Genomic DNA, 14915 nt, shown 5'->3' on the forward strand with positions numbered 1-14915 from the left:
CCAGGTAAAGGAACAGATGAGGTGGTCCGAACAGCCTTAGAGCCCAGGGTCCAGCAGGGTGAAGACTCGGGTTTCTGGGGGAGAGGAGGTGAGGTGGAAAGAGAAGTGAGAGCCTGCTAGAGTGCAGGGAAGCTCGAGCAGGCAGTTGGGAGATGAGGGGGGAGTGAGGGACCAGAATAATTCCTTCAGGAAAAAAGCAGTTGAGCTTGTGAAGGAGGGTTGATAGGAATCCTAGATAGGCGGGGGAAATAGGTGAATTCTGGTGGGAGGGTAGGGAGACCTTGAAGAGACCTCTCTTGTGCTCTAGGACTCTGGAGAGAGGAGGGGAGGCGACAGGAATGGCAGCTGAGGGCATAGTAGAGAGAAACTGAGGAAAGTTGCTGGAAGGGTTTGGATGAGATGTCAGGAAGCTGGCTTTTCTGCCAACGGGTCTAGGCTGCCTGGATTCCCAGGGGACCTGTGGAGGTGTCCTGCCCTTTATGTGGCCACATTCATCTGGGGCCAGGCCTTGGGCCAGTGCTTTAATAGGGAAGGAGCCAGGAGTCATGGCTTGGTGGTGTCTGGATGGGCTTCCGGAAGGCCTTGCTGAGCCATGGAGAGAACTCTGGAGACTGGGTGCACAGCCCCTGCACCGCACACCTCCTTTCTCACCTCCGACAAGGAACCGCAGAGACCATAGAAACTTAAGGAGGGTAAAGGCTCTGCCCGGAATTCTAAAAGTATGAGTAAAGCCCAAGAGCTCCCTCTCAGCCTGTCTCAGTGAATTCCCTCCATCTCATGGCTATTGCCATAGTTCTTCTATCAGGAACCAGGTTGGGTCAAGCAAGAGATCTTTGGGTATTTCCTGCTTCTCTTGGGAAGTTACTAAAGGATTATGACTTTATTATTGTAGGGGCTTTCTCTTTGGAAGGTGGCCTGAAAATTGAACCGGGGTGTCCTTGTTTCTCCTATTGTCCAGGGAAACACAGATGGCTGGACACAGAATCTAGAGACTTCAAATAATGTGGAGATGTTTCGACCACCAGGTCAGTGGGACCACGCAAGGGGACTGGTGATTGTCTCTCCTTAGGAAACTGACCATCTTTGTCCTTGTGATTCCTCAGGTTCCACTGGGCTGATTCCCCCATCCCACTTCCAAGCTCGTCCCCTTCCAACTGTACCAAGAATGGCTCCCACCTGGGTTTCAGACATTCCCCTGGTCCAACCCTCAACCCATCAAGATGTCTCAGAGAGGCGGCCAGACAACCAGAGACCTCAAGTGGTCATGTGGGAACAGGATGTTTCTGGCAATGGGCAGGAGCCAGGGCGGAGAGGCAGGTAGGGATTCATTGTTGCTCTTTTCTCAGGCTTGCTTACCAGTGACCCTTCTTCACTGAAATAGATTCCTTACCCCGTTTCAGCCTTTAGTTCCCTAATTTGTGCATTTTTGCATAAGCAGTTACTGGAACTTATAATGTATAAATAATAAGGCAGTGGGCTAGATGCTAGGAATGGGGGTAACAAAAATGAATGAGATCCTGATATCAGTGAATTAAAAATCCTAAGGGAAGAGGTAGATTGACCGACAGCTGACAGTAATAAGCATAATAGAAGGCAAGATAATGAAGTGCAAACTAGGAGTATAGACTGTACTGTGGTAGTGTTGGATTCATTCTGATGGAGTGCTTGCCATTAGAGCTGGCCATACTATTTGTTGATGTTTTATCTGTAAAAGTTCTGATTCTTATTCTTGATGTTTCATTGTGTGTCTTTTCCCAAATGTACTGGAATGTCATCCTGCCATTTTGCTCTGGAGTGGGATTGCACATGGGTCTACCTTGAACCCTGTCCAAGAGGAAGGAGCATGATGACAAAAAGGGGAGCCCTGGAGTGGGTGTCAGGAGACAAAGACTCTGATGCTAGTTTGGCTACCAACTAGGGTCCTTGGGCCAGTCAACTAATACCTCTAGGCTGTAGATCCCCACCATTTTAAAAGAAAAAAGGAGTGGTTCTGGGCCTCAGTGAGGGAGTTATGTCAAGAGCCATGTTATCATAAGCTGGTTTAAACTTTACAAGACACCAGTAGACTATGTAATTTATTGATGTGCTGTCAACTCCTCATACAGAATATCTAACACTCAATAAATGCTTTTAACTAGCATCTGGTCTCGCTGTATTGATACTGGAAGCCATGACCTCTCTTTCTCTGAAACTGCCTCCCAACTTTTCCTTGCCCTTAAATCAGAATTCAGAAGTCTCTGGGTGTCTTCCAACCCCTCCATTTTAGAATGTGTGGCCTAATGATGTGCACATTTGATGTTTAATGCATCTGCCTGTATGTAGCTCAGCAGAGATCGTGTTCCATGATCTCAGCTAGCCGTTAAGTCCTGTGAGCCCAGATAGTGGACCTAATATGCTTAGTAGGGCCATGATACATGACAGTGGTGATACAGATGCAGAGACCCCCATGGCCCAACTTTATCCTCACCATCTCCACACACAATAGCAGAGGGATCCTCCTCTCCTTCTCCTTTGTCCCTTTGTGCCCTCCGCCACCCTCCCAGCACCAGAGACAGGTCTCACCTGTGCTAACCTGTCTTTGAAGGTCTGTGGAGCTAGAGGGGTCACATGCCCTGAGCCAGCAGGCTGAGCTGATCTCTCGGCAGCTGCAAGAGCTGCGGCGGCTTGAGGAGGAGGTCCGAGTCCTGCGGGAGACCTCGCTGCAGCAGAAGATGAGGCTGGAGGCCCAGGCCATGGAGCTGGAGGCTCTGGCACGGGCGGAGAAGGCCGGCCGAGCTGAGGCTGAGGGCCTGCGTGCTGCCTTGGCTGGGGCCGAGGTTGTCCGAAAGAACCTGGAAGAGGGGAGCCAGCGGGAATTGGAGGAGGTTAAGAGGCTGCACCAGGAGCAGGTGAATGTGGGGGTGAGAAGGGCTTAGCTTCAGAGTGGATGAACTGGGCAGAAGTTTCCCAGCAACGAGCAGGTTCCACAGAAAAGGCCCCGTGAGCAGTGGAGTGATGAGATGTTTGGTGAAGGCGAGAGATCAGAGGACCTGGAAAGATGGATTTGGGTGTTTTGGTCTTTGAATAAAGGTCATACTTTTTCTCCCAGGACTCAGGTGACCTCCCACCACTTGAAGTCCTCCTTCCCCTTCCAGTAGGAAGTATTTTGTCTTCCTACTTTACTCTGGGTACTCACTTCATGTGGGAGCATTGTGGGGATGGTGAGGAGGATGGGAGAGGGTGGACTGGGGAAGGGAGATGACTCATTCAGGAAGCATTTATCAGTGCTTACTCTTTACCATCTCTGAGATAGGAGCCAGGACCCTGGGGTGGGCTAATCAGCCTGAGTCCTTGTGGGTGGAGCTGATAGCCTAGTGGGGGGCATACACATTCAACACCTAGTTTAATCCTAATTAATTAATTGCAATTGGGAGAAATGCCATGCAGGAGAAGGACAGGGAGCCCTAATATGGACAGGAGGGTTAGGGAATACCACCACCTTAGTCAGTTGACATGTTAAGAAATGAAACCATAAAGATATTGGAAGAAAACATGGGTGAATTCCTTTTTTTTTTTAAGATTTTATTTATTTGACAGACACAGCGAGAGAGGGAACACAAGCAGGGGGAGTGGGAGAGGGAGAAGCAGGCTTCCCGCCGAGCAAGGAGCCCTATGTGGGGCTTGATCCCCGGACCCTGGGACCATGACCTGAGCCGAAGGCAGACGCTTAATGACTGAGCCACCCAGGCGCCCCTAAGATTTTATTTTTTTAAGTAATCTCCACACCCCACATGGGGCTTGAACTCATGACCCTGATGATCAGAAGTTGGATGCTCTACTGACCGAGCCAGCCGGGTGCCCCTGGGTGAATTCCTTTATAACCTCAGATTGGTGAAGGCTTTTCTGCCTATGAATCAAAATCCGGAGTCGTTAAAGGAAAGATTGATACACTGGCTTTATAATACTAAATTTAGAAATGACAAAATAAAAGTAAAATTAAAGAACAGATGATAAAAAATATTTACAGTTCATATCACAGGAAAAGGCTGATGCCCCTAACATATACAGTGTGCCTAGAAGTTGATAAGGGAAGGATAGCTATCTAGGCAGAAAATGGACACAGGAGATAGTTCAAAGAAAAATATAAATGGTCTTTAGATTTATGAAAGATGCTTCATGATGAGAAATTGTCATTTGAGCTGAATAGGACTTGGCTGGTGAGCTGGCATGTGGGGAGGTGATGGGACCTGGCGACACTTGGCAGCATGTGGGGAGTGAGGAGATGAGAGGGGCCCTGGATGGTGTGTGCACGGGGAGGCCTCGGGGCCTGTTCAGAACTTTGTACTTCACCTTGAGAGCAATGAGCAGCTGTTGAAAAGTATTAAATAGGGAAATGACATGATCAGATTTGTATGTTATGTCTAAAAAGGACAGTTTTGTGGAGTGCCTGGCTGGCTCAGTCGGTGAGGTTAAGCCCCATGTTGGGTGTAGAGCTTACTTTAGATAGATGGATGGATGGATAGATGATAGATAGATAGATGGATAGATAGACCAGTTTTGTGATTTCATTCTAAAATGACCACTTCAGGGTATGAAGCTAGGGCTAGAGGGCAGCCTCTCTCCTTCTTCGGCCAGCCGTCCCTCCAGTCCTGCCGTGTCTCCCACATCCTCACCACTGTTGGAACTGCAGTGAGAAAAGGACAAGGTTCTAGAGCTTCCTTTGGAACAGAGTGTGGCAGACACTAAGCTGTGGAGATCATTCCCGATGACGATAAGAGCTGAAAGGACTTGGAACAGGTGGTAGGATGGAGCAGGTGGTAGGGGGCCCAGTGAGGCCTTCTGAGGAGGTGACGTCGCCCAAGGTCTGAGGAGTTGGGAGAAGCCAAGTGGTAGGAGCTGAACTCAGAGAAACGGCATGTCTGACTTTGCAGGCAGAGAGCAGAAGCTGGGCTTTGCTGTGAGTGCCGTGATAAGCCACTGAAGGGTTTATTTATTTATTTAAACTTTTTTCTTCTATTTATTAGAGAGAGAGAGAGAGCGCATAAATGGGAGGAGGGGCAGAGGGAAAGGCACAGGCAGACTCCCCGCTGCGCCCGGGGCCTGTCTCAGGCCCCAAGATCATGACCTGAGCCAAAGTCAGACGCTTAACCGACTGAGCCCCCCATGCGCCCCCCTGCCTTGAAGACTTTTAAAGACTGGTCAGGAGTTTGTTGCTGTTGTGCAGAGATGAGGGTGGCTTGTAAGGGCCGGTGGTGGTGGAGACAGAAGTGAAGAGCTATTTAGTGGGGAGACCCGGCAGGAACTGCTGATGGACTGGCAGGTGGATGGAGGGCAGTGAGGCACCGAGGTCTGTCTCCATTTTGCCATGTGCAGTTGGGCCATTTCCTGGGTGGTTGTCTAAGGCTACAGACGATGGGAGTGCAGGGACAAGGCCCGAGCAGGAGCAGATTTGGAAAGTCCAGATGTGGGAGCGAGCTGGCCCCTGCTGTGCCCTCTCTTCTCTCCACAGCTCTCCTCCTTGACACAGGCTCACCAGGAGGCTCTTTTCAGTTTGACCAACAAAGCTGAGGGCCTGGAGAAATCTCTGAATAGTCTGGAAACCAGGAGGGCAGGGGAAGCCAAGGAGCTGGCTGTGGCCCAGAGGGAGGCTGAGGTGCTACAGAAGCAGCTCAGGTAAAGTGGGGGTGGGCAGCTAAAGGGGGACCTGGCAGGTGGTGGATGCGGCGGGTCTCCCAGGTGCCTCATGATGGCTGCCCTGTTCCCACCCCAACCCTAGCAAGACCCAAGAAGACTTAGAGGCACAGGTGACCTTGGTTGAGAATTTAAGGAGATATGTGGGGGAGCAAGTCCCTCCTGAGGTCCACAGACAGACCTGGGAATCGGAGCGACAGGAGCTTCTAGAAACCATGCAAGTGAGAGAGTATAGGGTGCATCTGGGTGGGGGGGCTGGAGGTGGGGTGGGGGGGCTCAGGGATCAGATCCTGGGAGAGGGGTGGCCAGGAGAGAAGGCAGTGCTGACAAGGGGCAGTGTCCGGAGGCCGCTTGTGGGCCTGCGTGAAGGTCCCACGGAGGCCACTGCTGTCCCTTCCTCTCCCACCCGCAGCACTTGCAGGAGGACCGGGACGGCCTGCGCACCACAGTGGAGCTGCTGCAGGTGCGTGTGCAGAGCCTCACGCACATCCTCACCATGCAGGAGGAGGAGCTGACCAGGAAGGTAGGCCCCTCGCCCCCAGTGGCTCCTGTGGGTACCAGCGGTCGGCGTGCTGCCAGAACCTGCTGGGATCTTCTTTTCGGTGAACACCTCTTCTTGCTGTGGCTCTTGTTGCTTGGGCAGGACAGAAAAAAAGGCCCAAAACACGCCTCCTTGCTCTGCTGCCCCAGGAGCCCACACTGCCACCCCTCCTCCACCCTGCAGGTTCAGCCTTCAGATGCCCTGGAGCCCGAGTTCACCAGGAAGTGCCAGTCCCTGCTGAAGCGCTGGCGGGAGAAGGTGTTTGCCCTCCTGGTGCAGCTAAAGGCCCAGGAGCTGGAGCACAGAGGCTGCGTGGAGCAGCTGAAGGGACAGGTCACTTGACTCTCTTTCTCCCCGAATTCTCCCCCCGGCTCCTGGCTCCTTACCTAGGGATGGTACTTATCCAACAAAGATTTATTGAGTGGTTACCGTGTGCTGGGAACATAGCCCGGGACAGAGGCGAGCACTGCTGTTATGGAGCTTACATTCTGGAGCAAGCACTTAGATGATGTCAAGTAATTATGTGTGTTTTCAAGAAAAGTGTAAAAGTGTGACAGAAAGAGACCATGGGGTGGGCCGGCTTTAGGCAGGATGCTCAGGAACGGCTTCTCTGAGGAGGTGACAGTGGCCAAGCATGGGTGGCATGGGCAGAGGCGGTCAGCCTTTGTGGGTATGTCACAGCGAGCTTCCTCAAGGTGTGGGCACATGGAACATGCTTCTGGAAGGAAACCTGGACTCAGACTCCATTCTCAGGAACCCAAGCTTGTCTCCCTGCATGATGTTCTTTCAGAGACTTTGGCACCAGCGCCTCCATCCCCAGTGTCCCCCTGCAGCTTTCCGCTCTAGCTGTGCCCTGTCCTGTCCTCTCCTCCCCCCCCCCCCAGGGGGCAGAGCCCCAGGAAAGGGCTGTGGCCCAGAGCCAGGAGCAGGCCATCCTGCAGCGCTCCCTACAGGACAAAGCTGCAGAGGTGGAGGTGGAGCGGATGGGCGCCAAGGTCTGTGGCTGAGCCAGGCAGAGGCTAAGGGGGCGGGTCAGGGGTCCCTCCCGCCACTCCCCCCAAAACACCGGCGAGGGGACCCCTCTCCTCACTGTATCCCTCCCAGGCCCTGCAGCTGGAGCTGAGCCGGGCTCAGGAGGTCCAGCGCCGGAAGCAGCAGCACACGGCCATGGCCGAGGAGCAGCTGAAGCTGGTGGCCGGCTCTGTTAGCAGGTATTGGGACCGAGGGGCGTGCAGTAGCATTTCTGCTTCCCTGGCGTCCTGGGCACCGTGGAGTTTAAGAGCCCAGGCAAGAGGGGCTGGGAAGCTGGCCTTTGGAGGGTGCAGGGTGAGAGGTGTCTGGCCCTATAAGAGTCCCTGTGCTTGTCTTTCCCTGGGGCAGCCTGCTCCATGTTCACACGAGGGTTGCTTGTTAGGCCTTGCATGCGTGTTTGGTCGGAGGTGAGGCCACGCTTCCTCCTATAGTTTGGTTCACCTGGGAGGATCGCCACCTTCAGAGTTGCTCGAGGATGGAGAGTGTGGCTACTCCCATCTTTCTTTCTTTAATACATTGCAGGTACGCCCTGTTCCGTTGCAACCAAATTTAACCTATATTCTAAAGCTGTGCACCTATGGTTTACTAGATGGTCTATCTAAAATGTATGCTGGTTTCCTTCTTAATCGTTTGCCAGCCTGTGTCTCTCATACCCACTTCCGGGGTGTTTCCTTCTCGACGCCTGTTTTATAACCTTTAGAAAGACCTCTGAGGAGGAACACACACTTCTTTGTGCTGGTAACACCCCTCCTCAGCTTTGGACTTGGGGATACTGACGTGGTCCTCGTAGACCTCCAGCACAGTGCCTGGCATGTTATCTGACTCCAAATGTTTACTGTTACCGTGACGCTGTTCTGGACGGATCACGGAAGAATTATCGGTGTAGCAAAATTGTGGTGTCGGATAGGTCCTTGCCCACCATCACTTTTTTTTTTTAAGATTTTATTTATTTGAGAGAGAGAGGGAGAATGCAAGCACAAGTAGGGGGGAGGAGCAGAGGGCGAGGGTGAGGGAGAAGCAGACTGCCCACTGAGCGGGGAGCCTGATGCGGTGCTCGATCCCAGGACCCTCAGATCATGACCTGAGCTGAAGGCAGACACTTAACCAACTGAGCCACCCAGGCGCCCCTCCACCATCACTTTCTATTGGGTTAGTACCTTGAGGACTAATTTCACTTAAAAAATTATGAAAAATTTCCACTTTGTACAGAATTAGACTAGCTATAATGAACCATCCAGATTCTACTCATTGTGCATGCCCCCTGTTTCCAGGAGAACGGGAAGGTACACTGTGCATGGGTTTTTTTTTTTTTTTTTTAAAGATTTTATTTATTTGACAGAGAGAAAGACAGCCAGAGAGAGGGAACACAAGCAGGGGGAGTGGGAGAGGGAGAAGCAGGCTTCCCGCGGAGCAGGGAGCCCGATGTGGGGCTCGATCCCAGGACCCCAGGACCATGACCTGAGCCGAAGGCAGATGCTTAACGACTGAGCCACCCAGGTGCCCCTGTGCACAGGGTTTTACTTTGGCACTAGGACATCACTGAAATGGTTCTTGCTAACGATTGATGGCCAAAGTCCACGAGGCTTGAAACAACCCACACTCAGATTGTTGTCAGGTTTGTGTGTGTCTAGATGGCCTGGAGGTTTTACCAGAAAATGGGTTTGTAAGAGCCACAGGAGGTGTTGGAAACACCTGCTCAGACAATTTTTAGATAAAGGGTCTCTGCTGTGCTGACAGGGATACAGCTGTCAGCCTTTGTCGTCTGCTTGTTTTTCAGTTGATACAGACTTGGACTCTCCTGGAGAGTTCCGTCCTTGCCCCGGGATGCTGCCTTGGCCCTCCTCCCAGGGCCTGTGTAAGCTTTTCAGCTTTGACGAGCCATGCTGGTCCCGCTTTGGGCACAGCCAGCTGATAAAGCACATGGATCTGGCCTTCACTGGTCATCGGGAAATTGTTAGGATAGCTTTGATCTCTAATGCATATTTATGAGAAATAAACTTTGCAGGTTGCTTGAAAAGATACACCGCCATGTAATGCCTTCTTTGGGGTAAGGGCTCCTTAGAAAACCGATGGAAGCTATGCCCTTTGTTCTTGAGGAAAATGTACCTAAGTTCATACACCCAAACGTGGCATATAGCACCAGGAGACTTCCAGAGCCAGGAGACATGTCCAGGGGCCTGCAGGCAGAAAAGTCCAAATCAGCTAGAGATGAGCCAGCTTTATGGCACTCATTTTAGCCCCGGCAGAATCGTTTGTACTGAACTCTGCTGTGTTATGGGCTCTGGGTCCAGATCAGGTGTGACCCCTTGAAGTTTGTTCTTGTTTTTACTGCTCTTATTAAAGACACTGATTGCTAGGACCCAGATGAGAAGCTTACCCTAGGTTTTGGGACCAAGCATAGCTGTGCTGTCGTTATGAGTAACGGGATTATTTTTAACAAACCCTAAAGGGCTTCAGCTCTCAGGTTTTCTTCTTCATCGGCTGAGAAAGCTCAGACATGACTGGCCCCAGCCCTTGGCTTCAGCTTCTCTTTTCCCTGCTAGGATTTTCCCTTCCCTGCTCTCCACATACTTAGCAATATAGGATAGAAGGAGTTGTCCCGACAAGTCACATCAAGTCCTTTAGGGAATGAGGTGGGGTTGAAGGGTCAGTGACCTTGTGCCTCCTCCAGCTTTCAGACCTGGCTCCAGAGCACCGTGGCTGAAGTGGAACGTGCCATAGCCCAGCTGCCCTGCCTCAGCAGCCGAGTCAGTTATGCCATCCGCAGGGTCCACACCATTCGGGGTGGGTAGGGCGACTGACGGCCACGCTGTACTCCCGCCCCTCCGGCTCTCGCCCCCCACATCCATCCTCATGCCTACTTGTCACCAGTCTGGGCTTCCTTCCCCCTACTCCCCCCCTTCCCTTTTCTCCTCCTCGAACTCCTCTCTGTTGCTTTCTGCCTTTTCTCACCCAGGCCTGATGGCTCGAAAACTGGCCCTTGCTCGCCTGCGCCAGGAGAGGTGAAGTTTGGGGTGCTGTGAGGTGGATGGGAGGGGGTTAGGTGTTGTTTGCTGGGACCCCACACAGTGAGGACCGAAGAGGGAAGGGGGCTTCAGGATCAGGCTGGGTGATTTCCCGACTTTCTCTTCCCCGCCCCAGCTGTCCCCCACCCCTGCCGGCCACAGATGTGAGCCTTGAGTTGGAGCAGCTGCGGGAAGAACGGAACCGCCTGGATGCAGAACTGCAGCTGAGTGCCCACATCATCCAGCAGGAGGTGGGCCGGGCCCACGAGCAGGGTACGCCTGGTCCTGGAGTCACTGAGCTGGAGCAGGGGCCAGAGTTGGGTGTGCTGGGGCTGGAGAGGAGGGGAGAGCTGGTGCCTGGGGCACCGAGAGGCCTGTGAGCGCCACCTTTTCACAGGGGAAGCGGAGCGGCAGCAATTGAGCGAGGTCGCCCAGCAACTGGAGCAGGAACTGCGGCGGACCCAGGAGTCCCTGGCTGGTGTGGGGCTGCAGCTGGAAGCCGCTCGCCAGGGCCAGCAGGAGAGCACAGAGGAGGCTGCCAGTCTCCGGCAGGAACTGACCCAGCAGCAGGAGATGTATGGGCAAGGTGTGCAGCAGGGGCAATGGGTGTACCGTGGAGGGCTGGTGGGGGGGGAGCCGAGAAGCGACGCTCCCCGCAACACCCCATCTGCACCTTCCCCCCAGCTCTGCAGGAGAAGGTGGCTGAAGTGGAAACTAGGCTGCGGGAACAGCTCTTAGAAACAGAGAGGAGACTGAACGAGGCTCGGAGGGAGCATGGCAAGGCAGGTGAGATTTGTTGGGACGGGCGTGGGCATCCAGGGAGAAGGAAATGGTGGACACAAGGTTTTTTTAAAGCTGTTTTAAAGCTGCAAATAATGAAGTTATCAAGAAATGGTACAGATCAAAACTCAGGCAGTGAACACACTCCTCTAGCCAGCACCCATACCCAGCACCAGCACGTGACCGGCCCTGGAGCCCCCTGGGTCCCGCGCAGCCACTCCCTTCCACAAAGGCAAGGGCCATCCCAACCTCACACCAACCATTACCCCCAGATTTTTTCTTTCTTTCTTTCTTTTTTTTCCCCCCCTAAAACAATAGAAATTTATTCTCTCACAGTACTGGAAGCTGGAAGCTAGAAGTCTGAACTCAAGAGGCCGACAGGGTTGGTTGCCTGCTAGAGGTTCTGAGAGACAGTCTATATTTGATGATTCTCTCCTCCCTTCCAGTGGTTGCTGGCAATATGTTGCATCCCTTGGTTTGTAGGCACATCACTCCCTTCCGTCTCCATCTTTACACGGTGTTCTCTGCTGTGCGTGTCTACCCCCAACTTTTTTTTTTTTTTATGATTTTATTTTTAAGTAATCTTCACACCCAACACGGGGCTCAAACTCACAAACCTAAGATCGAATCATATGCTCTACTGACTGAGCCAGCCAGGTGCTCCTCCCCGTTTTATTAGGAAAAAGTTCAAATACTTGGACAGATTACAAGAGCCACGTAATGCCCACTTGTGTACCTCCTCTGACTAGATGGAACAGTTATTAACCAATTTTTTTTAAAGATTTTATTTATTTATTTGATAGAGAGAGACACAGTGAGAGAGGGAACACAAGCAGGGGGAGTGGGAGGGGGAGAAGCAGGCTTTCTGCCGAGCAGGGAGCCCGATGCAGGGCTCGATCCCAGGACCGCGGGATCATGACCTGAGCCAAAGGCAGATGCTTAACGACTGAGCCACCCAGGCGCCCCTATTAACCAATTTTTTAAAAGATTTTATTTCTTTAAGTAACCTCTACACCCACCATGGGGCTGGAATGCACAACCCCGACATCAAGAGTCATGTGCTCCCCCGACTGAGCCAGCCGAGCACCCAGCAGTTATTAATATTTTGTCATGTGTGCTCTATCCATATATACATATACACTGATACATGCATTTTTTGGGGAATCATTTAAAGTAAGTTACAAACGTCACGATCACCGAGCTGCATCTCCTACAAAGAGGATATAACTTGAATGTAGAGGAAATTTTCTTATATAACCTCAGTGTCATTGTCACCCATTAAGGAAACATTAATTGCACAAAATCGAATATCCAGTTCATATTCAGATTTCCCCTAAGCAGCTCCAGGAAGGCTCAGGGATGGGGAAGGTACTTTGGGTTCACGGAGTCAGAGGGTCATAGAGCATCAGCCACCGCTCCCACTGTGCAGAGGAGACCGCCCTGGAGCATAAACGGTTTCCCTGAGCTGTAGAGCTCAGGGCCCAGTGTTCCTGCCCAAGATTCCAGTCCTGTTCTCACGGTGCCTCAGTGCCACTGGGCTGCCCCACAGCTGTGCCCTCTGTGCCCTGGCTTCCACATAGTGGTCTCCCTGCGCCAGATGCAGCGCAAAGCCACCCGGGAGAAGGAGCGGAACCAGGAGCTCAGGCGCCTGCAAGATGAGGCCCGGAAGGAGGAGGGGCTGCGGCTGACCCAGCGCCTGCAGGAGCTAGAGAGGGACAAGAACTTTATGCTGGTAGGGGAGAGCAGAGGCCAGGGCCCTTGAGCTGGCTGGGGAGTGGAGGGGAGAAGGAGGAGGGGCGGCTCTGCCTGGGCTAGGTGGCGTTTAACCCTCTCCTTCCCAGGCCACCTTGCAGCAGGAGGGTCTCCTCTCCCGTTACAAGCAGCAGCGACTGTTGGCAGTTTTTCCTTCCCTGCTGGATAAGGGGAAGTCTGTGGAGTCCAGCCCTCAGGCCCCAGGGTCTTCAGCGCCTGCACCTCCAGCAGCAGCGCCCCCCACCAGGGAGTCCATAAAAGGTATGGTCCATGTAGGAAGGGACAAATGTGTGGGGCTTTAGGAATCTCTCCTCTAGGCACTCTTAATGCATGAGCATCGTTCTCCATGACCTTCGAGGCCCACAGCCTCTCTCATCCATGCCTGCCTTGGGCCAGAGAACCCTCCCCCTCATAACCCTCCCATCTGATGGCAGCCCTGTTCTCTGCACTGGAGCTGCCAACAGCCTTCTCCGGTCCGGCTGCTATCCCTTGGGGTGTTCTTTCCCAGGATCCCTCTCTGTCCTGCTCGATGATCTGCAGGGCCTGAGTGAGGCCATTTCCAAAGAGGAAGCTATCTCTCAAGGAGACAACCAGAACTGTCCTGCACCAGTCTGCCGCTGAGCAGCCGGGCACTCTGCGCAGCTGGGGGCTAAGGGGGGTGGGGGCGGGGAGGTCAGCCAGCTGCCCTCATGGACACCAGCCACCGAGATGCCTGTGAATCCTGTGGCTTAATAAAGATGACTACAGTAGGTGCCATGTTCTCTCTGGGAATGGGAGGGAATTCGCCCTGCGGCCATCTCTGTCTGGAAAATGCGAGAAGTGGTCCCACGCAGCTATTTCTCTAGGTGGTGGTACCTTTTTTAAAACCCCTTTCCCAGGCTGCTTGGGAAGTTTTTTGAGAAGCTCCAGTTTTCTTTATTCTCAGCTTTTGTTTGAAAACTCTTTACCCCTGGAAGATGATCAGTGCCAGGAGGGAGGAATATAAAACATCACTCATGCGCTGGGAATCTCAGAGCCAGCCAGTGACCTTGCTCAGGGGCCACAGTGGTGGGCTTGACCAGGCAAGCGTTGCCATGGAGAGAAGAGCTACAGTGACGTGATAGAACCTGACGGCGGGGGTGGGGGTGGGGGTGCTAGGTGAGGGGACAGGAAAGGCCTCCCTGAGGAGGGGATATGTGGAGACCTGCCTGCCGTGAGGAGCCAGTGGTGCAGGCAGAGGCCCGGGGTGGGGGGGGCTGGTAGCGCAGGGGGTTTATTCTAAGTCAATAGAAAGCCCTTGGAGTACCTATCAAACAGAAGCGGCCACGCAATTAGGCTGACATGTTTAAGAGCTAGGTTGGCTGGCTATGGAGGATGGGGTGTGGGTGGGGGAGGGATGAAAGGGGGGGGACCAATTAGGAGGGTGCTGGGGAGGCTGGGGAGAGATGGGCTCCAGAATGGGGACATGGACTGGGCTTGCCTTGTGGGGGGTGGGGTGGGGGAAAGGAGCAGAATGAAGGCTTCGAAGTGAGCCACAGAGGGAGCCGACCAGGTGGAGAACAGCCTGGGGAGGAAAGGAGTTCTGTTTGGGAGGCATTACTTCTGAGAGGCGCACTAGACCTCCAGACCAGAGGAGGCCTTCCTGAGGAAGACGTTCCGGGGCTCCCTGAGAGACTTAGCCAAGACTGGGACTGAGGTCTGAAGGACAGGGGTGGGGAGGGCACAGAGAGCTGGCACCGAGGACCAGGGCAGTAGCCAGCGTGGAGCAGGATTCCAGAGGGAGGAGGAAGAGGCGGAGATGGACAGGAAGCAGAGGCAGCTTCCTCCTGAGCCGCTGGGCTGTGACTGTTGGAACGTGCTCTGGGGTGGGGATTAGGAATCCTCACCTGCCATCACCCCAGGTGGCTCCTGGATGAAATTCTTTGGATATCACCGCTTGGGAGGCCCCCTGGGTGCCTGAGGGAGGCACATGCTAGAAAGCAGCACCACGTTGGGCCCAGTCCTGAGGGGAGGGAAGTTGCAAGGACAAAACTGAGTCCCAAGGGGGAGGCTCAGGGTACTGGCTGAGACCATCCTAGCTGCATCCTGTGTGTTTAGGAGGAGCACCTGTCCCTGCCCCTGCCCCGGCGTCCTGCCTCCTGGCCCCTGTGATTACA

At 53.3% G+C, this 14915-nt stretch overlaps 1 protein-coding gene across 1 annotated transcript; it reads left to right on the forward strand.

Annotated features, from left to right (window-relative positions):
- The first annotated feature begins 436 nt into the window (after positions 1-436).
- On the forward strand, positions 437-13529 carry CCHCR1 (coiled-coil alpha-helical rod protein 1). The gene is made up of 18 exons (XM_035030631.1): positions 437-692; positions 959-1025; positions 1104-1317; positions 2585-2888; positions 5489-5652; positions 5756-5891; positions 6083-6193; positions 6395-6544; positions 7096-7206; positions 7316-7422; positions 9915-10027; positions 10200-10245; positions 10385-10521; positions 10646-10834; positions 10933-11034; positions 12609-12760; positions 12870-13041; positions 13289-13529. Exons 1-18 carry the CDS (start codon positions 480-482, stop codon positions 13399-13401), a joined length of 2601 nt encoding a protein of 866 aa, XP_034886522.1. The 5' UTR covers positions 437-479; the 3' UTR covers positions 13402-13529.
- The last annotated feature ends 1386 nt before the right edge of the window (positions 13530-14915 follow it).

Source organism: Mirounga leonina, unplaced genomic scaffold, assembly GCF_011800145.1.
Source record: "Mirounga leonina isolate KUSES-001 unplaced genomic scaffold, KU_Mleo_1.0 Mir_366, whole genome shotgun sequence".
In the NCBI taxonomy this organism is placed as follows: Eukaryota; Metazoa; Chordata; class Mammalia; order Carnivora; family Phocidae; genus Mirounga; species Mirounga leonina.